General features: G+C 45.2%; 1 protein-coding gene across 9 annotated transcripts in view; it reads left to right on the top strand.

The window, feature by feature from the left end:
* Positions 1-24,907, top strand: part of RALGPS1 (Ral GEF with PH domain and SH3 binding motif 1) — a 262,271-nt gene that overhangs the window by 35,126 nt on the left and 202,238 nt on the right. For 7 of the 9 annotated variants that reach the window (XM_031677558.2, XM_072960157.1, XM_031677559.2 and 4 more), the window contains exons 2-4: positions 2,688-2,809; positions 5,977-6,084; positions 17,004-17,054. In XM_031677558.2, the coding sequence (XP_031533418.1) occupies positions 2,753-2,809; positions 5,977-6,084; positions 17,004-17,054 (216 nt within the window). In that variant the 5' untranslated portion in view covers positions 2,688-2,752. Of the gene's footprint in view, positions 1-2,687; positions 2,810-5,976; positions 6,085-11,559; positions 11,633-17,003; positions 17,055-23,757; positions 24,092-24,907 lie in introns of those variants that run through there. The other 2 variants (XM_031677565.2, XM_072960158.1) reach the window with 2 other exon arrangements.

A 24,907-nucleotide genomic window follows, 5' to 3' on the forward strand; every position in this document is an offset into this window, starting at 1 on the left:
AAAAATCCCTTGTGCTCATTGCAGTCAGTCCTGCCTCCACCCCCAGCCTCCCATGACATGCTCCTTGTCTCTGAGTTTGCCCTTTCTGGACATTTCATAAAAATGCCTCCTGCAGTTCAGTCCTTTGTGTGTGACTTCTTTCACTTTGCGTAATGTTTTTGTGGTTTATTCATGTCATACTTTGTATCCGTGTTTCATTTCTTTTTATTGTTGGGTAGTATTCCACCGTATGGCTAGATGACATCGCTTATCCAGTCGCCAGTCCCTGGGCGTTTCAGTGGTTTCCAGCTTTTGTCTAAGATGAATAAATTCATATACATATCTTTGTGTGGACATATGTTTTCACTTCTTTAAAGGTAGTTACCTAGGCTTAGAATTGCTGGGTCATTTGGTAAGTTTATGTTTAACTTTTTAAGAAACTGCCAGATATTTTCCAAAGTTGCTGTGCCTCTTGCCTTCCTACCCGCAGTGTCTGAGGGGTTCATTTCTCCGCATCTTGCCGGCCTTGGTGTTGCCATCCTAGTGGGTGTGAAGCCATATCTCATGGTCTTTCTGATTTGTGTCTTCCCCATGGCATTTCCCTTACTAGCTATTCATGTGTCTTCTTTTCTAAATATTTCTTCAAATCTTTCGAGTGACTGCTTTACAAACCTTCCTCAGCCATGGATTCGTGGTCCTTGGTAATGGTGAGCATGGCTTCTACCAGGAAAAGAATGATGAAAACGAGTGTTCTCAGTGCACCCAACTCCTGCTCGTGAAAGAGGATTTTGACTCTGAGGGAAAACTTACCTGACCAGTTCCCTTTCTTTCCTGCTTTTGTTCCCTTCCCTTCCCTTCTCTTTCCTTCCTTCCTTCCTTCCTTCCTTCCTTCCTTCCTTCCTTCCTTCCTTTTCTTTCTTTCTCATTATCAAGTATTGAGAAAAGTTGAGAGACTAGTACAATGAACTCCTGTCAATGAATGTCAATTGTTAACATTTAGCCGTATGTGCTTTATCTCTACTTCTGTGTATTTTACAGACACATTTGAAAGAATGTGGCAAACTCACTTTGCCTCTAAAAAGTCACGTGCATCTTAAGGATAAGGACCTTTTTCTGCTTAACCTCCACACTGATATCACCCCGAAGAAAATTAATAGTAATTCAGTATCATTTAATATCCATGTTCATCTTTTCCAGTTGACCCCCAAATGTAGTTTGTAGATCAGATTAGTTCTTTTCAGTGTTTTTGGGAGGAAGGTCAGAGGGTCAGTGGCTCTTTCAGGGGAGATGGTTGAGGAGGAAGATACTGGGAGCAGTTTTGGAGACGGTCAGGGACAGAGCCTGGTTGTTTTGACCTTCCTTTTTGGGTCTTTGACTTGTTCCACGGCACACTGCTCTGTGATGGGCCTGTGGCTGGGGGCTCCGGGAGGATTACAGACAGAGTCCAGATCAGCCTGACACTTTCTTCCTTTCGATCTGCCTCTAGGCCATCTTCCCAGAGACCTTTGGGTTGGACCTCGCTTTCCAGGATTGATTTTCTTATGGGCACCACAGATTCAGCACGTTCTAAGTCAAAATCATCGTCTTTCCTACGAATCTGCCACACTACCTCTGCTTCTTTTCTTGATGAAGGGCGTGGCATCCTCTGGTACCTAAAGCCAGAAGCCATTCATCGTCGGCTGCTTCCTCCTCAACCCCTCACCCCATCAGTTCCTGTTGAGTTTCTGTCCTTAGCATCTCTCAGTCTGTATCCTTCTCTGTGATCTCACTGCTGCCACCTTAGCTCAGAGGACCCTCGTCTCTTGCCTGACAGTTGTAGTTGGCTTCCAGATGGTACCTCTGTCATCTCCTTTCCTTCCCCCATTTCATCCTGATTGCTTTCCTGATGAAAAGCTGGTGGTGGCTACAGTGCTCTGATGTCCAGTAATGTGGTAAATGCCCTACTAGGGGTATGTACACATTGGCATGAGAGCAACTGGTTCTAGTTTGGTCCAGGTGCAATAACCAGGGGAAATGACATTTGAGCAGGGTCTTGAGTGATGATGGTTTGGTGGGATGGCACGAGAGTTACCTAACTCTCTGTGCCTCAGATTTCCCATGTGAAGCATGAGTGTAATGTTGGAACCTGCCCGAGGACTGTTGCGAGGGTTAGATGAGTTCGTGTGTGTAGGGTGCATGGCATGTGGCGGGAACTCTGGGAGTCTTAGCTGGTATCCCTGTTATTATTGAGGAAACGGTCTGGGCACAGGGAAGCACTGTAGGGTCAGTTTGTTTTCTTCACCTGCCTCATTTTAAAAAAAAGATCACAAGATCACAAACTCTAGCACCTGCAAGGGCCAGGCATGGACCCAAGCAGCTGCGGGGTCTGAAGGCGCTTGCTCCAGTACAAGGCGCAGCCACTGCTCAGCGCAGCTGATGGTCATCATGCAAGAGGGGGGCCCAGTCCTGCCAGGAGAGTCAGAAATCCAGAATTCTGTATGAAACCTCCCAGTTTTTAAATGCTGGTGATTAGTTTAAAACATACCGAATCCTGTTTGAGCCCAACAGACTACATCTGTGAGCCATATTTAGCCTGAAGGCCACCAGCTTGTAACTTTTCTTTGAAGGTCTTCTCTGGGGTCACCTGCTTGAGTCTCGCACGACTCTCTCCCAGGGTGGGACTAAGTTGGTTTTGAAGGCTGGTGTTTATGAGCTCCTTTGCCTTGCAGGACTTCTCCAGACAGGTTATGTCACCGACAGAGGCTGCCCTGAAGCTCCCTGTGGCCCGGAGACTATGTACAAGAGGAATGGTCTGATGGCTAGCGTGTTGGTCACCTCTGCCACTCCACAGGTACAGAGACTGCAGGACTGGGCTGCGGGGTGGGGCGGGGCTCCTCTAACTGCCCCAGGCCCCGCTGGGTCGTGGCCCACGGGCCTGCAGGGCTCCATGAATACCACCATTCTTAACCCTCCCGAGGCCCCGGCCACGGCAGGCGTGAGATCTGGGAGGCAGTCAGCCCTGAGGATCAGCGTGTTTTCTGAAGTCTTCCTCTTCAAAGAAAAGCAAATACCTGCCCAGTCCAGTCGTACCAAGTGCCACATTCCATCCTGGTGGCACGAAGGGATCAGGCCTTTCCCAAGAGAAGCCGCAGCCGATTATAAATAAGTCACACGTTCCGGAATGAAGTCAGACAGAAGTGATGCCAGCTGGCCCCGTGCTCCTGTTTACCTTGCCCAGTAGGAAATGGCTATAAGGACTGGTGGTCGGAGAGTGGCCTGGGCTCAGGCTCCTGCCCTGGGGGTTTGGGAGTTTGCTTTCCAGGTTCTGTAATGGAGCAGAGGCAGGCAGGAGGGGTGGGTGTCACCCGAGGCCCAGAGAAACCATCATGTCAGATGCGTAGCGCTTGGCTCCTGTGACAGACTGGCAAGGGGAGTGCTCAGTGTTCCGAGCTCACGAGGCCCTCACGGTTGAGCTGGGCTTTTGAAATGACCCTGGGCAGTCAGCTCGAATTCACAGGAACCAATTCATTGCTTGAAACTCTTTTAAAAAATTCCTTAGTTTGATCTCTGGTTCTGAAAGCAGACTTGTGGGTACCTTTAAAATTCCCTGATGGCGCCAATACAGGTTTAAATAAAGTCACTGCATCATCACCACTGCCACCACCACCACCACTGCATGTATTTGGGGCAACTTTTGATTAAATAAGGCCCCTTGTATGAGTGTGTGTTTGGGGCAGGTGCAATGGGGTGTTACAGGAAAGTTATAAAACCTGAAATTCCAAGAATGGACTCTGGTAACTAGAGGAGTCAGACTTCTATTTCCATGTATAATTTACACTCCATCTAGAGCAGAACTTTCTTTTCTGGTCTCTCTCTATGAATATTGTATATACACGTGTGTGTGCATACACATACGGGTATGCTGTATGTATGTCCAGATGTGTATGTATACAAATACACGTGTATGTGTCTCCAGAACACGGCGAGTACTCAATAAATATTTGCTGAATGAACAGATGAATGAATACCTGTCTAGTTGAAGTGCTCAGTAAATTTTGGTGACTGAATGACATGTTTACACAGATACACACCCATGACTTAGTGCTGACTGTATACCGGGCACTTTTTTGGTACATTCTACAGGCGTGATCTCACTGAATTCTCACCGTAACCCTGTCGAGCATGTACATCATTCCATCCCCAGTTTATAGATGAGGAAACTAAGGCAGGGGGCAGTGGATGAACTGGCTTCAGTACACAGCTGGTCAGCGGTGGGTAGGGATTCGCAGCCAGGCCTCTGGGGCTCTGGAGCCGGTGGTCCAACCATGATGACACTGTGCTCCCTGGAAGAAAGTCAGCCCTGTCACCTGGTCCTGGCTGCTCCGTGGAAGAGGAACGTGGACGTGCAGAGTGATTTTTTCGGAAACCATCTGCTCAGGGTCTGTGTGCACGACTGAGGGGTAGAACAGACGGCCAATTCCAGAGGCACTCAGGGTTAGCCTTTGTTACTTTTTGAGAGTTTAACACGGATTCTCCTCAGGGGAGGATGTCCCATTGCCCATGGAACTTTTAAAATAGTCATGCCTGAGCCCACCCAGGTGCCTTGAATCAGCATCTCCCAGGGAGGGGATCCTGCCACAGTTGTGTTGTGAGCTTCATTTTATATAAGCTGTGCCCTAGCCCTGGGGAGCAGGTTCTAATAGCGCCATTTTATAGCTGGAGCTGAGACCCAGCGAAATGAAGAGGTCAGACAGCAGCAGGCGTGGAGCTGGCATTCTAACCCGGCCTGGCTGACTTCAGAGCTTCTTAAGATCATCTTAGAGTTTTTGGTACAGTAGATTCATTTGTAAAGCCTTTAAATGACACAGGCCTATTGAAATCTACAGGTTTAAGTTTCCGCCTTCCTTTTAACCTCACATTTTCAGTTGTTGACTGTTGGTTTCCCTCCCTGGCCTAAACACACTCCAGTTTCCAGTAAGATTGCAAAGTTTTTCCAGATATAGCCGTTTTGGAAAGAGTGAAATAAAGAGGAATTAATAAAAGCATATTCTCTAAATCCCAGTCCAAGATGTTGAGGTTAATGGAAACCACAAAATCCCTCTTCATGGGTTGAGACGAATAAAACCATTTATGAACAGGGCACAGGTTTTGGGTGGTAAGCTCAATTGGTTCCCCAAAGTAGAATTTGATGAAATTAAATAAAATTGAAGAGAAGGTATGTTCAACATTCTGGGATCCCCACAGTGTTGGGTTTCATGAAGCCGGCCACATTCGGGGAGTTTTAGCTTGTTCTTTTACAGGAGACCCTTCCTGTACATGCAGGGCTCACGGTGTTGTTCTTAACAAGGGGCTCAACTAAATATAACTTTCACACCGTCTCCAAAGCCAGTCAGTTACCTCTCACCTCATCAGCTAACAGGTTTTGAATTTTAAGTGGCCCTTACATGAAATAAGCCTTGAGAGCCAGTTTAACATTTTGTATAATAATTTCCTGCCATGACTTCAAGTAGAAAAAATAAGAGGTGAAACCAGGTAATGTTTGAAAGACATAACAAAACAGATGATCTCTTCAGGCTTACTAAGATGTGAAGACCGGTTCTCTCTGAAGAAAGATTGGGGGCCATATCTTTTCATTGCACCTCCGTGCAGCCAGCTGGAAGCAGCTGGGGTGCGGTGACTGAGGTTCTGGGGTAAGATAGATACAAAACTAAGTTCACATTCTGGCTTTTCCGTTTCCCAGCTGAGGTGCCCTGGGGAAGTAGCATGGCCTCTACTTCCTTATCTGGAGAAGGGGTATAATAAGAGTGTGTACGCAGTGAGTTGTTATGAGAGTTAAGTAAGATTATGAGTGTGAAGTGCTGAACGCAGTGCCTGGAACAGAGGAAAGCACTAGTCAACAGAAGCTTTTACCATTCGTTGTACGGTTCTGTCAGCGTCCTCGGTTCTGAAGCTTGGGAGTCGGGGATTCTGAGTCGGCCAGACTGCTCAGGAGGCCCCATCTCTCCCTGTTCTCCGCAGGGCAGCAGCAGCTCAGACTCTCTGGAGGGCCAGAGCTGCGACTATGCCAGCAAGAGCTACGATGCCGTTGTCTTCGATGTCCTGAAAGTGACTCCCGAGGAGTTTGCTGTAAGTAACAGACCTGATGGGGGTGGCCGGGCACCGCAGTGGGATGCTGGAGGGGGTCACTGCTCAGGGTTGTTTGCTCAGATTGGACACAACCCATATACCCAACAACAGGGGGTTGCTGAATAAAATAGTCTCTGTGAAGTACCATGTTGCATTAAAAAAGGATGCTGTCTATCTGGAAATTTAACCACCTGCGAAGGCGTACACAGTATGTGTGAATAATAAGTGAAAGGAACAGGTTACAACGCAAGTTACAGAGAATAATTCCATTTTTAAAAAGCATGTACAACACACACTGTTTATATTTACATAAGAAAAGGGCTAGATTTTCTGTTTGCATATTCATAAATGTCTGGATATCTATGTAGCCCAACATACTACTTACTGTAGTTTCTGGTTATAGGATTCTAGGTAATTGGAATTTAATTTTTCTTCTTTTTGTTTATTCATCATTTTTATATTTTTACAATGACTGTTTTGTATGATGATAGACAATATTATTTGAATGAATTTTGTTTTGTTTTTAAATTTTTTTTTAATGGAGGTACTGGGGACTGAACTCAAGACCCCATGCATGCTAAGCATGCACTCTACCACTGAGCTATACCCACACCCCCTTGAATGAATTTTGTAATTACACATTTAAAAAAAATTGTTTTTGTTTCAACCGGTGTGTTGCTGCTGGTCTCACTCTGTGGTTCTTTCTGGTGGAGAAGCAGACTTGGCTCCTCACTTTGCCATGAGCTAGTTTCTTCCTTTTACACTTTGAGGGTAGGGGGAGGATGCTGGTTCTGTCGGGCGACCTCGAGCCTGATTGCAAGCGCTGTCGTAGGGCTGTGTTTCTCTGCAGAAACAGGGAAGTGTTTCCCGCCATGCCCACTTCTTCCCAGTCCCCTTGCTTTAATAGGTTTCGTGCCCTCCAGGATGCTGGGGAGCTAGGTGGGCCCCATCCCTGGCTCTACCATCACCGGCTCCCACATTTACTTTGGGCCAGACCATTCTGAGCCTGGCACATGCATCACCTCCCTCAGTGTGTCTGAGGGGTCTGAAAACCTGTGTAAAACTCTCCAAGGGCTCCCTCATACCAGAATGAGTATGTATTCCTGTGTCCCCTGTGGTCTGGCCAGGCCTCCTCTCCTGCTCCATCTCCTTGCTTTTCAGCTACACGTTGGCTGATTCTTTGCTCCCCAGACCACTTGATGTCCCCCTGCCACAGCACCCTGTGCTCATTCTTCCTTCAGCCCTGATGACTCTTTCCCACGTCTCCAGTCTCTGTTCAAAAGTTGGTCCTTGAAGAGGAAATTTACAGAGATGCTAAAGTAGCATCTCTCCATTACTTTCTCTTCCGTGACCCTGCTCTGTTGCCTTCACATCTCTCATTTCCACCCAGCATTACGTTCTATGATAGTGTTTTGTATGGTCTGTCTCCTCCACTAGAGTACAGACTCTCTCAGGACAGAAACTTTATTTGACTTGTTCACTGCTCTTTCCCCATTGCCCAGAATAGTGCCTAGCTCGTAGTAGGTGCTCAGTAAATACATGGTGACTGAAAGAATTCAGTCCTCAGAACAACCCGATGAGACAGATTATCAGCTCCCAGTTTTCTAGTAAAGAAACTAAGGGTCTAAGAGAGAAATTTTTTTAACATGGGTTATATAGCCAGATGTGGGCAGAGCCAGGTCTGAAACCTTCATGTCCTGATTATTCACCTAATGCTGGATAGTAATAACAAGGATAGCTCCTGCTTTTGAACACCTGCTTTGTCTGGCTCTTATACTAAGTGTTTTACATGCAATAATCTAACTTAGTTTTTACCATAGCCTCACAAATTAGGTATATTTGTTATTCCCAGTATACTGATGAGCAAGCCAATGCATAGGGAGGGCAGTCACCTCTTTACACAGAGAGTTAAGTGGCACTCTCTGTCTAGTCTTTTAAACCAGGGCCTCTGATGTTCTAGAAGCAGAAATATAATCTGAGCCATGTATGCAGTTAAAATTTTTTTTAAAAAAGAGGTGATATTATTTTTAAAATATTCTTTATTTAGTATAGCATATCTTAGGTAAAACATTGTCATTTTATCCTATAAGCAACAAGCAACATAAAATTATTGAGATACTTTGCATTATTTTTTCAAACTAAATCAAACAAAATCTGTAAAACTCAATATGTATTCTAAACTTAAAGTGCTGAGAACATTTCAAATGCTTAGTAGCCACATGTGGACTGTGGCCACCATATTGGCCAGTGAAGGGCTAGTCTGTACTCTTAGGCACAAAGCTGTCGTGCCTCTCCTTTAGAAGTCCCCATGGACCTTGCTGGCTGATGTCTTAGCCTCTATACTCTATTTGTTTTTGTTTGCTTGTGTATTTCTGAGTCGTGTTTTTAGCTTCATGAAAGGAACAAAGCAATTATGAGGTTTAAAAACTCCCTTTACAGTGGTTCCCCATGTAGAAAGGCAGCGAGTTAGGCTGTGCCTAGAACAGCATTGTCCAGCAGGACTCTTAGCTGGAACTCTGGGCCTGGGGTTCTAATTCTCAGCCCTAGAGGTTGCTCAGCCTGCCCCAGGCCAGTTTTCTGAGGCTGGGAAGACCACAGGGAAGGATGATGAGTGCCCTCAGGGTGCAGTGCTAAGACTTTGGCTGCCCTTACCAGAGCCAGTGTGTCTTCAGCTTAGATGTGAAGCCAGGTCCCCTGGAGTCTTTGGTCTTTGGGGAAGCATTGGTGTTGCCAGGTGTTGAAACTGAAGCAGACCACCTGGTGTTTTAGTTTCCTGTCTAATAATATGAAAGAAAAAAAAAGTCAGACACAGGAGTCCATTAAAAAAATCATATGAGTGATTCTGGGAAGGTGGCAATGGCAGCAGCATAGTTCTTTTTTATTTCTGAATCCCCACATAGGGGCATCCAGAACAACTAGGTAGCAAACCCTGAAGGCCATGAACAATATTTATAATAAAGTTGTGACAGGTTATCCCTATCAAAATATAAATGGCTGGATACACCACACCAGTATCAACAAGACCTGTGGAGTATCAGATCCAATATAAGAGAAAGCAGAAGTAAGTAGTGGGGCATTGACAGACTAGAGAATAGGAGAACCACAAAATTTCCAACAGGAATTCACTGGAAAGTTCGGCAGGTCAATGTGAGAAAAGCAACTGAAATTGACAGGAATTTTGACCACTCAAATAATGGATGGGTGGAAGAGATCTATGGACTAGCCCCTGTGAGCTCTTGAGACCAACTAACCAGGGTTTACTTCCCGAACAAGGCTCCATACCAAAGAGAAATTCAGTATGGGTGAAGACTGAAAATGAACAGGATACAGAAAGTTATGGTTAAGGAAAAAGGAGGTCTAAGTAAAAGTATGTGTGTGTGTGTGTGTGTGTGAGAAATCTCAAGAAGGAACAGCATGTTGTTGAACACGACATGAAAGTAACCAAAAGAAGAGTTATATGAAATTAGAAAAGCTTACCCTGAACCATGTTTTCCCTGTAAAAAGTTCAGGAAAACTAATTTTACATAAATAAGCAACAGAAAATTATCGATGTCAAATCTTCCAAAGTTATTATAAGAAGAAAAGAGTAAGGAGAGGATTCTGTAGATAGTGAAAGCATGCCTGAAAGACATGCCACAGAACAGATAAAAACTGTAACTTTCTATTTTAAAATAAGCTAAGAGCTATTAAGATCACACTGTAAGACATGAACAACCTAAATCAGAAATAGAAAAATCTCAGAAATGAGGTGGCAGTATTAGGAAAGCATTGAAAATAAAAAGCTATTTTGGAAATGAAAGTTGAATTGGAAAGAATACAAGAATAGAAAAACATAACAGAAAATGCCTTAAGGGAGGAAGAAATTTAAGATCAAAATAAATGAAGAAAGAGCTAATAAGACTTTGAAAAAAGGTGACAAATATTGATGATAGGCGAAGAAGATCCAACATACAGATAACAGAAATCCCTGAAAGAGGAGAATAAAAAGGCAAGGGGACTGGACAAATACTTAAACTATAATTTAGGAAGATCTTCACAAAGTGAAAACATGATTCAAAACTATATATTGAAATAACATACCATGAGGCAACCCAGAATGGTCAATACCAAGACATATTCTTGGTAAACTACCAGATATTAAAGGAGAAGGTAAAATCCTTTGGGCATCTAGGCAAAAACAGCAAATGACTTACAAGAGAAAAAAATAAGATTACCATCAATCTTTTTGAAAGACACACTTTTTGCTGAAAGAAAGTAGAGTAACATAATCAAATCAGTCAAGAAAAGAAACAAAAATGTAGCCAAAGTTTTTATATCCAGCAAAACTAACTTACAAGTATAATGGGCACAAATGAACTATTATGAACATGCAGGGCATCAGAGAATATTATTCCTGTGAGCCTTTCCTGAGAAATCTACTAGAGAACAAGCTTCAGACAATGAAGATGATTATAGAAGCATCACTGTAAAGATTGATGGAGAGCAGTAAACATTCAGTTACTGCAGAATTAAGGCTAAATGAATATTAAAAAGGAGACTATAGCATGTAATGGCTATATGCCAATATAATGGATATAATATGACTCTCAGAGTATAAACTATAAAAAAATGGAGAATGGAGAGAATATATGCAAAATTTTGATACCTTTTCGCAGTAATTATATTGATGGTGATAGCATTTGTATCGTTATTCTGAGACTGTTGTGAGTATAATGTAGGATAAAGTAAATGAATAATTATTGGGTACTATAATCCTCTCTACCCTGTTGTCTTTGAGACCAGGATTTTCGATGTGGAAGAAAGGAGATACAGATGAGGTTAGTTAGAACAAAAGTGTCCTGAATTTGAATAGGAAATATTGGTATGAATTCCAGATTGTGATCTTGAAATATCATTTATCCCTAAAAGAAACCAGGGCTTCCCAGAGAACTGGTTGATTCCAAGTCTGGGACAGGAAATGTTCAACATAAGCCTAGTACATCTTTCCAGTACCAGTGAGGAAGCTATCAAGGACTACTAGAGTCATGTAGAAAGGACTCCAGAGACAGCTAGAGGAAGCTCCCACCACCCAATGATGGGACAGTTTCAGCTTCTGAAGGATAATAGTTGCAGTTGATTGAAACCCATCAAACAGTAGGTCATCACTGGACCATCACTGGTCATCACAATTTATTGTCCTAAAAACTGAAAAATATAAGGAAAGGATCCAGTATTTGTCCTGCTTTTCACTTTTGAACTGAACTGGATAACCAAATTGTGGATGAGGCAAAATGTCTCTCTATTAAATTATTTCAGTTAATAAATGGAAAAGAAATGCTAAAATTGGAATATCAGCATTTTATAACCCCAGTGAATTAATAGATCTAAGCATTGAGCATAAACAGCCACAACATCACAAAAAGAAAGACATTATGTGCCTCCTGATGAAACAACACAACCCCAGCTCCCAGTCCTGCCAGAGGGATTGAACCTGTGTCTCATCAGGTCTCTGGGTCCAGCTGCCAATCTGCAGGAAATACAAGGACAGAGGAACATGCTGACCTGCACTGTGAGTAGGAACTTTGTAGATCAAATGGCCATGATTTTTTAGCATATACATTATAAGGAAAATAAAGAGGTGGAGAGATTACCTGTAGATTAAAAGAAACTTAAAATATATACATCAGATTTTTAAAAAGCAGGCAAGATGATACAGTGATGCCTTCATATACACAACTTGGGTGATAAAATTATTAAGAAATTTGAGGAAAGTCAAGATAGTGGTTACTTTTGATGGGAGGGAGGAACTTTTGTGATTGGGACAAGGCACATAGAGGAACTCTGGGGGTGACTTTTTTTTCTTAATTGTGGTAAACTGTGTGTAACCATTTTAATTGTATAGTTTAGTAGTTGTTAAGTACAGTCAAATTATTGTGGAACATTATTAGTGTCCTGAGCTGTTTTCATCTTGCAGACCCAGAACTAGGTAGCTGTTAAACAACTCCCTGTCCCTCAGTCTCCACCATTTACTTTCTGTCTCTATGAATTTGATGACTCTAAGTATCTCATATAAGTGGAACCATACCATGTTTGCCTTTTTGTAACTGGCTTATTTCACTTAGCATAATATCCTTGAAGTTCATTTATGTTATAGCACATGTCAGAAATTCCTTTCTTTTTAAGGTCGAACAATACTCCATTGTGTGTATACACCACATGTTTTGGATCCATTCAGCCAATGATTGTGGTGGCTGTTCCTTAACCTGGGTAGTGGTTACAAAATCATCAAGCCATGCATTTGTTTAATGTGCTTTTCTGTAAATGTGTGTCATTTTACCATAAAAAGGGTTAAATCATTTCAGAGGTCTTAAATTTTTTAGTGGGGGTGCCCTACAGTTAGATCTCCATCCCTTTCCGCAGTAACTGAAAGGAGAGCGTAAAGCAGTGCTGGGACTTGTCTGTGTCATCAATAGATCAGGGACATCCTTCCAGGTCAATATGTACAGATTTTTTAAAATTTATTTTTAATTTTTTGATATGTACAGATTAAATTCTCTATTTTTGATAGCTGCATAATATTACAGAGTCTGGATGTACCATAATTGTTTTCAGCAAGTTCCCTTTGTGATGGCCTTTCAGATTATTTCCAGATTTTTACTACTGCGAATAATAGTTCAGTAAACATCTATATTCATATCTGTGTCTAAATGTAGGTCTACACATATATCTCTTCTTATGTACAGTGCTTTCCTTTCTGTAGGTATTGGACTGCTGTGTCAACAGTATGCTCATTTCACTTTTTAGGAGATAGTATCTAAATGCAGTGCCTGATCCTGGGTGAAGAAAAAATTGCAATAAAAATAGCATTGGGATACTTAGCAAATTTGAATGTGAACTTGATAATGCTATTATACAAATGATAAATTTCCTGAATGTAATAATTTTATTTTTATCACTATGTAAGAGGATCATCTTGTTCTTGGGAGATAAAATCCTGAAGGATTTAATGGTGAAGAGTCATAATACCTGCAATTTACTCTCAAAATGGTTCAGAAAAAATGTGTGTGTGTGTGTATATGTATATGTATATATACACACATATATACACACATAAAAATAAAGCAAATGAACAAATGTTAACAATTAGTGAAGCTAGGTGAAAGGTTATAGAGTTTATTCTGTTATTCTTGCAATTTTTTATAAGTTTGACATTAAAAAAATAAATGAAATGTTCAGAACTTTTTTATGGGTTACTGCCAGATTACTTTCCAAAAAGAACAGAGCAGTTCCCAGTCCCATTAGTCATGATGGCACTGATGGACAACACGTGGTGTCTTCCTGTTGAATTTGCATTTCTTTGACTATGATTCTAAAGTTGCCAGACCCAGTGGCTCTAGGGGTAGAAGTGGGAATATATCTCTGGGGCTGATTACTTTTAATTCTGTGAGCCTTTTTAGTCATACATTTGGACGCGTTAGATCCAAATGCAAATTTAAAGACATCTTCTATTACAACACATACCACTGATTTGCCAACAGCTTTTTTTGTTTATTTGGACCCCGGGAGAGCCCTGTACTAAGACTGTGACTGGGAAGAGGGGATTTAGTCAGGCACTGTTAGAGAGGAATCAAGCGCTACATTCAACATATGCAAAAAACATTTTGTTTTCTTCTTGGCTAATTTGCTGTCATTTATCCACATAAAACCACCTTGTTCTTTTTCTTGGGGCCACATTGTGACATGCTTCACTAGGTCTCTCCATTCTGCAGGCTTCATCCCTACAGAAACGCCCTGTAATGTGTGGAGATTGGCTTTTCTTCAAAAAGCCTGGATTTTTAGGGGGCCTTGGACCAGGAGGAAGTAGATGGGAGAAAGGGTTAGGATTAAGGAAGGTACAGCCAGATGACTAACTTAATTGGGCGTCCTGTATTAAGGCTTTATTTCCGAAAATAAGGAGAAACTATTAAGAGACTTGTTCACGAGCGTGCCCGTCGCAGGCACGTGCTCCCACTGCGGCAGGTTTGCCTCTTGGAAACAAGAGAGCCCATTGTGTGCTTCTGTCGAGGCTGTACCACACTCCTAGGAAATGCCCTTTCTCCCCAGGAAGCCAGGGCATCTCCCTGAGGGAGGGGCCGGGTCTCCTGAGGCTGGGAGCCAGCTGTGAAAAGGGACAGGACCTGACCTTGCCCTTCAAGCCACCACCCCTGCCTACCCAAATGCTCCCTTTTAGTAAAACTGCCTGTCTTGGAGTGTTCCAGCTTCCGGGGAGGACCACTCATAGAAATCTTGTCCACATGCGTTTGGCTTTGTAGTAAAATAACATGAAATTTATTATCTGATGGTTTTATGTATGTATTGATGTATTCTTGCTCTGGACACTGCATCTTTTTTGGCCAAAGTTGAGAGGATAGAAATGGGAGAGATTCTTCTGATAACCCTCTGATTGTGTGTTTGGGACCAGCCCATCTATTTTAAGTGTGATGACCTCTGTTACTGTTTGTCTTCAGTAAGATACCTGAACACATTTTCTTATTTGTGGTCTGAGCAGGGATCAGAATGTTTGAAACTTGGACCATCTAAAAAACTATGAAATGTACAGTCATTATTTTAGTAAATCATTTGGAAATTCAGTAGCAAATCCTCTGACTGAAGGCAGGATGGAGAGGAAGTTTTCTCATTTTCACATTAGCAGAATTTTGGTTCTTTTCCTAAATGACATTGCAAACATCCTGCCGGTTCTTCTGGATTAGGAGTTAACTTGAACTATGGGAGAGATTTCCAAGGCCCTCTGAGCTTTCAGCTCAAATCTCCTGTTTTCACAAGGCCTTTCTATTCCCCAGGATGGCGGAATTTATCCACACATGAGGAGCACTTGGCTAACAATCTCCATGGGTCTGGCAGGAGAAATGCCAGTCTCTTTGCACTGCCCGGGACGGAGCTCTGGGCCTGTAGCTCTGGGCCAGACACACAGGCCCATGGGCCTTCAAGGCATAGTAGTCATTCATGTTGGGTGGACGTCCAGTGCCTTCTTGCCACTGGTGGGTGGACCCAGCGGTGGAAGAACTCGGACTCCCCAGACCCTGGGGCCATCCACAGCCTCTTCTGAGCTTCCACTAGTGGTGGCTTTTCACTCTGTGCCCATGAAGAGCACCAGCCCCTTGGAGGGCCGAAGAGGCTCTGACGGGAGCCGCCTCACTCATTTCCCTCCCCTGCTCAGCCCTGGCGATGGTATGTGTTGGCCTGCATTCTGTCTTTGCAGGAATCCAGTGATCTTGGACCTCCTGTAAATCGTGCCAAGAGGTGACCACAATTCTGCACCTAAGCCCTGGATTGTGGTTACAGTTGACCTACCATGTGTGTTGCCGTTTTTATTCAGTGTATTCTTGCTACAAGCCTTTTTCTCAAGATAATATTTGCTGACTTGATGTAACAGCCTTCTTTAAAAGCAACTTTGAAGCATGGATATTCAAACAAATTAATGGTCCCTTATTTCCTAGCTCAGGTATTGGGGCAGGAACCATAAGCTCATGTGCCAGTACATGTGCCCAATCTATGTGACTTCTCTTTTGCCAAAATACATATGATATATAAACATGTAAATATACAAACATATATATGATCTTTGTGACAATTCAAGAGGTGCAGAATGCCTGTCACCTAACATGTTCTCTCTGTATATGTATGTGTGTATGTATATATGTAGGGGTGTGTGTGTGTGTGTGTGTGTGTGTGACGTGCTAGGCACTCTGTACCTCTTGTCTTGAATTTTCACAAAGATCCAGAAGATAAGGATTATTGTCACCATTTTCTAGATGTGGCATCTGAGACTTGGAGAGGTTAATGTCATGTGTCAAAGAGAATACTGCTGTTAAGCGATGGTGTCCAGATACACGCCCCGGCCCCCTGGATTCCAGAGCCCACATCTGTTCACTGCATCGTGTCCTCCCAGATGCCTGTACAGTGGACAGGTGTCCTCTCGTTAGTGGACATTCAGAGACTCTTAGCCCTCCTTTCCCTGGTCTGGCACAGAGGCCTCGGTTACCTGGTACCTGGCATCCCGTTTGACATATGGAGATAGGCAGGTCATGTGAAGTCAGCCCAGTCCATGCCTTGACCTGCAAAACTGTCAGCAACGGTGCCTTCTCTTTCTGTCATCTGATGGGCGTCTAGCGATGGGAACAACCTTTTAACTGGGTGTGTGTTTTCTGTATTGACCAACTTAGTGCTTCTCAAGCTAGCTGTGATAAAGGACCAGTTTTTTCATTTCCAATCTTAAGGACTGATACTTTAAAAAAATACAATGACAATGTCATGGGCATTGCTATAAAAGTTTCCAAATGCTTGCTCTCAGATTCTGTAGTTATGTCATTGTGGGCTGGTGGAATAAGCAGTTTGTGATCCAACACTGGTCTGTGGGTGCATCTTGGATAGAATTCTACCATATAATTTAGAGGAGGCTTAGACTTCAGAAGAAATGTACACTTTCTATAAGCCGCAATTTAAAAAAATTTTAAATTTAAAGTAATAGATAGTGTCTCTGTTTAGCTTTCAAATTTTTAATACTGTGTCTACAACTTTTTTAAATTGTAAAAGTAATTCATGCTTGAAATAAAAACTCAAATAGTACAAAAATATCCAGACTAAAAATGTTCCCCTTACTCTCCATCTCTCCCTCCAAGCTACTCCTGTCAATTGCTAAGTTGGAAATTCATCTCACATTCAAGAAAGAAGGGTACGGCTCAAGATGCATGAAGAGGGAAGGGATGGGCGAGGCATTTTCAAAATTTACCCAATTTTTTACTCTCTTCTACCTTGGTTTTTATTTTAAGGGGGAAAGCATAACTTTTAAGTGTGTCATTACTTTGTATAGTTTGAAAGTCACATGACAGCTACACTGTTGATTTCCAGTACTTTCTAACAGCAGTTCTCTTCTGTTGCAGAGCCAGATCACATTAATGGACATACCCGTGTTCAAAGCCATCCAGCCGGAGGTCTGTACCTTGTCCTTTACTGCTTGTCCTTTACCTTGTGCTGCTGACACTGTGTCTGGGAGGAGAGGGTTTGGTTTAGTCAGCCATGTTAGAGTGGCCCAGTTTCTCTCGTGACGCATGCTGTCGATTTAAGCCCCTGTTGAAGAGAGTGAAGGAACTTTCCATTGTCGAAGGTGCTCATTCTTTGAACCAGAGGTTTGTGCTCTCCAGAGGATGTCACCATGTCTGGTCCCCTGTGGCAGGGCTGCGGGCAGTTGATGCCTGAGTCAGGCCTGGCCACACGAGTGCCTTTTCCCAGGCCACCCCTGCTGAGGATGCCGACTGTCAAGAAGGAGATGGGAGGGAAAGCTTTCTAGAGAGCTTGCTTTCTGTTGATCCCACATTCTGGTGGCTGCCTTGTTTCTGACTTTGAAGCCAGTTGCCACAGCAAAACACATATGTATATAAATTAAAAGCATATGTATATCTTTAGAAATGGCATATTTAATAAGGAGAAGAGAGTTGACTCTGGTCTTTGAAAAAGATTCCTGTAGATGTTCAGCAGTTGATAACGCGGCTTTACAGTTATTTCAGTCAGGGTTCTTTTTTTGTTAGCAAGTGACAGAAATCCATTCCAAGTAGCTGAATAGGCAGATGAAGAATTTATTACAAGGATCAAGGGGTACTTTCAGAATCTGTGGGCATTAGAGCCTAAGGGGCCAACCAGGACGCAAAACATCTCTCTGCTCCTTGCCTCGCCTCTGCGTTTCTCTCTCCTGCCTGTCTGTCTGCCCACGGGGTCCAACCCAGTGTCCCCAAAGGGCCCACATGTTGGTGGTCCCCACGTAAGCCACCTTCCAGACCTGGACTAGCAAGACTTAGTCTAGCCCCTCTGAGTCTTATGGCTAGTGCTGGTTCAGAGACTTGGGTCAGGAGTATGTGGCCAAGACAAGCAAGCACAGCTGAGGGGACCCAGCCTTGTGAGTGGGGTGTGGATTTCAGAGAAGGGGGGTGAGGTCAGAACCATCCTGTGAGTTCCAGAACACTCCTAACATGATGCCCTTCTTACAGTGTGGTAGCCGTTATGATCTTGAGAAAGACAGCATATTTTAATACAAAGACAGGCAAAGGATCCAAGCCTTCTGAGGGCTGGCATTCTCACCTGCTACAAATCAGGGGAAAATGAGTATTGCTGTCTGTGCTTAGCATTTGTTAAAGACCTGGCAGTGGTTTGTACGTGTGTGTGAGTGTGTGTGTGTGCGCGCGTGTGTGCGTGCCCGCCTGCATGTATTGTGTTCATTAGGTTTGGGGGGCAGAGCTATGTTTGCTTTTGTGAACTGGCTGGCTTCCAGTCTTTTTCTGTTTTCTTCTAACGTGGAATTACCCATTCTTTCTTAACCAAAAAAACCCAAAACAAAACCCACACAACTCACTACCTCTCGGAGCCTGTTGGGGGAGTAGTAGTGTGGTGGATGCCTTAGTTCTCAGCTGAATCCAGTTCTGTGTTCTCTGCTTAGCTCTGATGGAGCAGTTTAGAGGTTTGGATCTTTATTCTTTTTCCTGATCATCAGGGAGGGCAGCGCAGCCTGCCATGAGTCTCAAACGCTGAACCCACGTGGGCCCAGGGAGGCCGGGATGGCTGCTGGGGCTGATGCAGGAGGGAAGGGGTGGGGAGTCCTTCAGAGGCAAGAACTAGCAGCAGACCGAGACTTCTCCCTAGGGCGCTGTGGTTCGGAAGGGACCGGATCCAGGGCATATCTTGTTTCAAGTTGTGACAAGACATGAAGGTCGAGATGTTTTGCTTTCAGGACTAGCTTGGAGCCATGGCTCCCAACCGTGGCTGCACATAAGAATCACCCGGACAGCCTTTGAAACACTGAGTGCCCAGACTCCACCCTAGACCGTTGAATCTGAGTCTCTGGGTTAAAGTCCAGAACATAGTCAACCCTGTTTTGTAGAAGCTTACCAGGTGATCTGATGCAGACTGAGAATTAAGAATGAATTGCTTTGAGGTATCTGGAGAACCCCAAACTTTTATGTCTTAGATCTATGATATGTTGGCTAAAAATGGAAGCGTTTGTTCCTCATTGTCACAGTCAAAACTGTGGTTAAAAGGAGCACCCTGGGAGCTGTCCCAGCTTTTCAGCTAGTCACTGTTGTCAGTAGACTGAAAACTGGAATTTTTCCCCTTGATGATGCCTGCCACATTATGGCTGGACCACCCCAGAGTTGGAAGCACATGAATAAGGGACAATTGTAAGTCTGATGTAGACAAAACTTTCCAGGAAGCAGTGGCCAGCATCTGAGAGCAAGATGGACACTGTGAGTGATCTGGACTTGCAGAAGACTGGGAAACCTGTGAGCTGGTGCCTTTTAGCCCTGGCTGTGCCTCAGGATCAGTTGGACAGCTCTGTAAAAAGAAAAAAATCCAGTTGCCTAGGCTTCATCTTGGATATTCTGATTCTGTAGGGTTAGAGTGGGGCTGGTTTCAATGATGTGTTTCAATCAGTTGTAGTCATTATTCTTTTTGATGCATAAATTATCCTGCCTTTAACCAATGGGAGCCCTTTCATGTTATCTCCTATATCCCTTTAACATGATCCCATTACTTTTTGATAGCTTCCTAGTTCTTTGATACAGTAGGTACTCCAATTTCCTGCTGAAGACCTGGAGTCAGACATTCCTCAGGGCACCTATTTCTTTTAGTGGAGAATAATATTTAGAACCACAGTCTGGGTGGGAGGATGTTCATTGCTACATTGTGCTGTTGCTTGTAGGCCTTTTTGCTGGGCAGGGTGAGGAAAGATTTATTTTTTAAACAGAAAAGTCATGAGTTCATAATTGGGTGGGTGGTGGTGTTTCTCCACAGTTCTTCCTTCCCTCCTCATCCTTGCCATCACTCCCCACCCCATGGACTTTGGGCTTGGCCCTGCGACTTGGGCACAAGTGATGGTGTGCAGGTGGTGAAAGGCATGAAGCTTCACCAGCCCCTTTGGAGCTTCCGCTCTGTGTGAGGTACCAGCAGCTGTTGCTCTTTTAGCCTGAGTACCCAAATGAGGACATTAGAGATGACCTGACCCTAACCCAAAGCCTGAATTCCAGCCTCACTTGACCCCGCCCGGGTGAACCTGGCGGAGATCAGCTGAACTGCAGTCACTCTACTGACCTAAATAAATGTTGAAATAAATGTTGTTGCTCTGAGCCTCTGAGATTTCAGGATTGTTTGTTATACCACGTTATCAGGTACAAATGTGACCTATAGATACAGTGTTGATCTTTCTAGTTCAAATCTAACATTCCAGGATTGTTAACTTAATTCCTTTGGTTTTTATATGTTTTTGTTTACACTGACAATTTTGGTTCTTAACAACAATAAATAATTACTTTTTTGTATTATCCCTTCATATATAAAATACAATTTAAAAATATTAATATCAATATTACTATTAGCCACCCAGCTGCTAGTTAACATTTAACATTTCTTTGCAGTTCTCTTTGTCTTTAGTTCCTTTTCTTCTTATCTTCTCTGTCTCCTACCACTGACACCCGGGTGGGCCTCCCTCCTTGGCTTCCTTGCCAAGATCCTTGAAAGCACGAGGGCAGAAATGGAGGTTGTGCCGCTTGATTCGGGAGGGCTGCATTCTGAGACCCTGTTGTAATCCCAGTGCCTGGAACACGATAGATCCTCGGTAACTGTTAGTGAGTGGAAAGCGAGTGAACCAGCGAGAGGGCAGTGTCGCTGCTGGGCCCTGTCTGGCTGTGCTCCGGGACACCGCCGAGGGGGTACCAAGGGAGGGGGCCTCATTACCAGCGTGCCTGTTCTGCGGTGTAACCACTTCCCCCAAAGCAAGGGTTTTGCCTGGTGAGCTCAGTCTTTGAAGATTCAAATTTCCAAATGCTGTTGATAACTGAGGGTAAAACTGTGGCTTCTGCTTGTTTCTGCAAGGGGAACCGCAAGAGCATCGGCCCAGGGCTCAGAGGAAGCCAGGCAGACGGTGAGTTAAGGATTGGCAGAGAGTAAGGAAAAAGGAAGTTAGTAAATGTGGGACCATAACTGCCCTGTTCCCTGGTGACTCTAACAAGTGACTGATTTGATCAAAAATTGGCAAGTCGGTGCAGATACAACTTTGTAGCATAATAGCCCACAGCTGTGTTTACCTTACTGGCTATGGCCTAGAACCCATCACCACCATGGTGGGTGGGGTTGCAGGGCTGGGTGGATTCCTGGCTGCTAAGGCTGAGGGTGAGGGCTCTGTCATGAAGGACGTCTTTCTGAGGGGTCCCGGTGGCAGCAGCCTTGTGAGAGGGTACATTTTCAGGGTGGCATTTTGTCCCCACCAGCCTTCACTACCAAATCTGTCATTATCCCGCCTCCCGGCCTGTGGGATGGAAGGCCCAACAGTTTCTCAGAGACCAGTTTGAACGTCAGGACTATATTTGTCATTAGCTTTAATGTGGAGCGGCATCAAGGGGGAACTGCTGTCCTTAGACTGGAACTTTGCATGCTCTGTGCCTTGTTCCGTCAGCCCAGTTCTGTCCAAGCAGAGCTGCTGAGCCCACTAACCCTGCACGGTGTGCCGGAGAGCACGGACTCAGTCTGGCAAGGCTGAGGTGGAGTCCCAGCTTCACCCTTCCTGGCTTGGACTGTGGACAAGTTACTCATTCTCTTTATGCTTCAGTTTTCTCATGTGTTAAAAAAGGGAAGCCCTAGTTTTTACCTTACAATGGGCATGTAAAAACTAAGTACAGTGCTTGCACGCGCTAAGTTCCCAGTAACTTGTGGCTATTATTTCTCACAAGTGAATAGATTTGAATAGGTTCTGTGCATTGTGGATGCGAGATCATGCTTGAAAGAACATTCAGTGATGCCTGTGTGGGAGCCAGTGGCCAAGGGGAGGTGATACTTTAAGTAGCAGAGTGGTTAAGAGCACGGTACTTGGAATCCTTCAGACCTGAGTTCACATCCTGGTCCCCCAGGGTAGTGGGGAGGCTGAGGTCTAGACAAAGACTTGCACCACGGTGCCCTGGGGGCCATTCGAAGACTGGATGGGGAAACTCGCTCTGGCACTGAGCCTTGAGGCTGAAAGGGATCGCATATGCTTGGTGATGTGGGGAACGGAATGGGAGTTGGGAAGGGCATTTCAGGCAGAGTGAATAACTCACTGAAAAAGCAGGTAATGTATTTAGTAAAGATGAACACTATTTTTGGCACTGGCAGCCATAGAGAAGCAGAGGCGAGCCTGCTGTTCTGGGTTCTGTGCTCCTCAGGTCACCGTTGCCCGGGGTGTGGGTGTGCCCAGGGCTCACCAGAGGGCAGTGTGTCATTCTCTTGCTGACTGGCTGCTGGGGTGTGCAGGTCACAGAGGCAAGTGGATGGGTGTCCAGCAGGCCAGAGTGTGATGGAAATGAACAGCAGTGGGTACCAAATTCAGTGAGATGGAAAGCTTCTCCGTGTGCTATGTTTTTTCCAGTCTTCTTGCTGCCCCTGCTGACGTTGCTCCATCCGGGCTGCCAGACTTTCCAGTAGTCAGTCTGACCTCCCCTCATGCACTCACACAGTCCAGCAAACGAACAGTAGACAAGAAGCACCAAGGAGGGAGTGGTGGGTAGGGATGGGCAGGAGGCAGATCTTTATCTTGTTCACCTGGGGGATTCATGGAGGGGTTTCACAAGGGAAGTGACCTGGACAGGTCTGTGTCTTAGGACATTGGTTCTAACGGGCAGAGCCGACTGCAGTCAGGGAGGTGGGCTTGGAGGCTGTAGCGCAACCTATAGGGGCGGGGGTGGCCACAGTGGCGAGGAGGGGGCCTGGCTGCAGATCTGGTTGGGAGGCTGCCGTGAGAACCGAGACGAGAAGACACAGGTGAGAGGGGGTGGACTGCACATTTGGGGAGCAGAAGCAAGAGCAAAGGACAGAGAAAGAGGCACAGGAAGTGGCCCTGAGACAGGAGGAGGCCCAGGAAGCCAGTGTCCTAGAAGTCGAGCAGGATGGTCAGCAGTGTTTTGTCCAGGGGATGGAGGCCTGGAGGTCATGGAGGGAGGATTTCAGAGTTCAAGGTTAGAGGTGGGGTCACTCTGGCGACTGTGCTTGAAGAGGTAATGGTTGTGCTTTTGGGTAGCTGAGGCAGGAGGTGAAGGTTTTTTCCGAGGGGAGGTTGAGGTACAGTGTGACCCAGAAGTGAGAGGGCACTGCGCAATTTACTGACGTCCCCAGAGATGATGACTAGAGAATGGGAGGAGGAGACTAAACCACAAACCAAGGCGAGAGCATCTTGGGGTCGGGAGCCAATGGCAATGTGGAGGGCAGATGGAGGTGCCCTTAAATGGCTCAGGGCTTCCCCAGAAGAGAGCTGCAGGCCTAGACTGGGAGCCTCATAAGGGAGGGAACCAGCGTCACCAGCACCTGCCACTTGGGTTCGAGGCACAGGCCAAGCGCTGAGTGTCAGTGGAAGGCAGGCAAGTGGTGGTCCAGGTGGGCACGCATTCTCTGTCCTTGCTCCCCTCCTCACTGGGGCCCTGGAGGAAACCTGAGATTTAAAGGGGAGGGCAGATGCGGTGAGAATGAGGAGGTGGGAGCCACAGTCACAAATGTTTTTGGCAGCGTAAGCAGACAGAACTCTTGTCCCTGGGGGGTGCTCTCTCTAGAAAGATTTTGTTTCACCCTTCCCCGAATCAGGGCTTGAGTGCTCGGGGCATGACTGGCCTCGCATCTGCTGGTCTTCAGAGGGGCTGGTCTGCAGGAATGGAAGACTCCCCGCTGAAGTACACAGTTTCCTCTGGGCCACATGACACGTTGCAGTTCAGGAAAACACTGCCTGTGGGTTCAGGAACCTGACCCTCTGGCCTTTTGTCTGGATGCCGTTTGCCTGCTCTGAAGGAGCGGGCATTCCAGAAAGCAGAGGTCAGTGTTGGATGTCGGACAAACCCTGTGTGTCTTTGCTGCTCCTTGGAATCACAGCTTTGGCCCTGGGAGAAGGGAAGAGCATTGCCAGCAAGGCAGTTATTTGTAAGGAGGAGATCGGTTTCGCTGACATCATTAAAACCCCTCTCTCAGGTCACATGCTGGGTCGTTTTCTCAGACCATTTCCCTCCACTACCCCAGCCTAGCCTGAGTCACTGCCACCTCTCCTCCCATCACATCCCCCCACATTCAGTCCTGCCCCCCAGCCTCCTCTCTGCTGCATCCGGAGACAGCTTTCTAAAGCCAGAGTCTTTAGACTCTGCGTTCCTGTCCTGCCTAGAACCCACCCAGGCTCCCCACTGCTCCTAGGTTGCAGACCAGCCCCCTTTACCCAGCTGGCCAGGTTCTACGTGATGGGCCACAGCAGACCTCCTGGCTGCAGCTGGCCGCAGCCGACTGCCGTGCTGCCCTGCAACCTCCTGGGTTTCCCCCGATCTCAGCGCCTTCCCACATGCTGTGTCCTCCTGGAAGGCTCTTCTCTTCCCCATCACAGGCGGCTCCTCCTCATCCCTCAGGAGACAGAGTGAGCAGCTTAGGGCTCGGGGCATGCAGATTCCCCTCATGTTCCCTCTCACCTCACCCTCTACTACTTCTCATGTACAGCACTTTTCACCGTTATGCTGCGATGCCATGACTCTTGAAAGTCTGAATAGTTAGTGTTTCAAGTCTGTATCCCTCCTAGATTATAACCTCCATGGATGCAGGGCTCATACCAGTACTGCTCACCCTGTATCCTGTGACCTGGCACAGTGCTTGATGTTATGTGTTGAGTATATTTAGGGTGTAGTAGTAAAAATAATAATAGTAAGAGCCCATTGAATCCTCTTGACATCCACGCTGTACTGCCTCTCTTTGTTAAAAAAAGGAAAAGCTGTATTAGGTAATAGGGGAGTGGTCCAGGTGCCCTCCAGTG

This window comes from Vicugna pacos, chromosome 4 (assembly GCF_048564905.1).
Source record: "Vicugna pacos chromosome 4, VicPac4, whole genome shotgun sequence".
Classification (NCBI taxonomy): Eukaryota; Metazoa; Chordata; class Mammalia; order Artiodactyla; family Camelidae; genus Vicugna; species Vicugna pacos.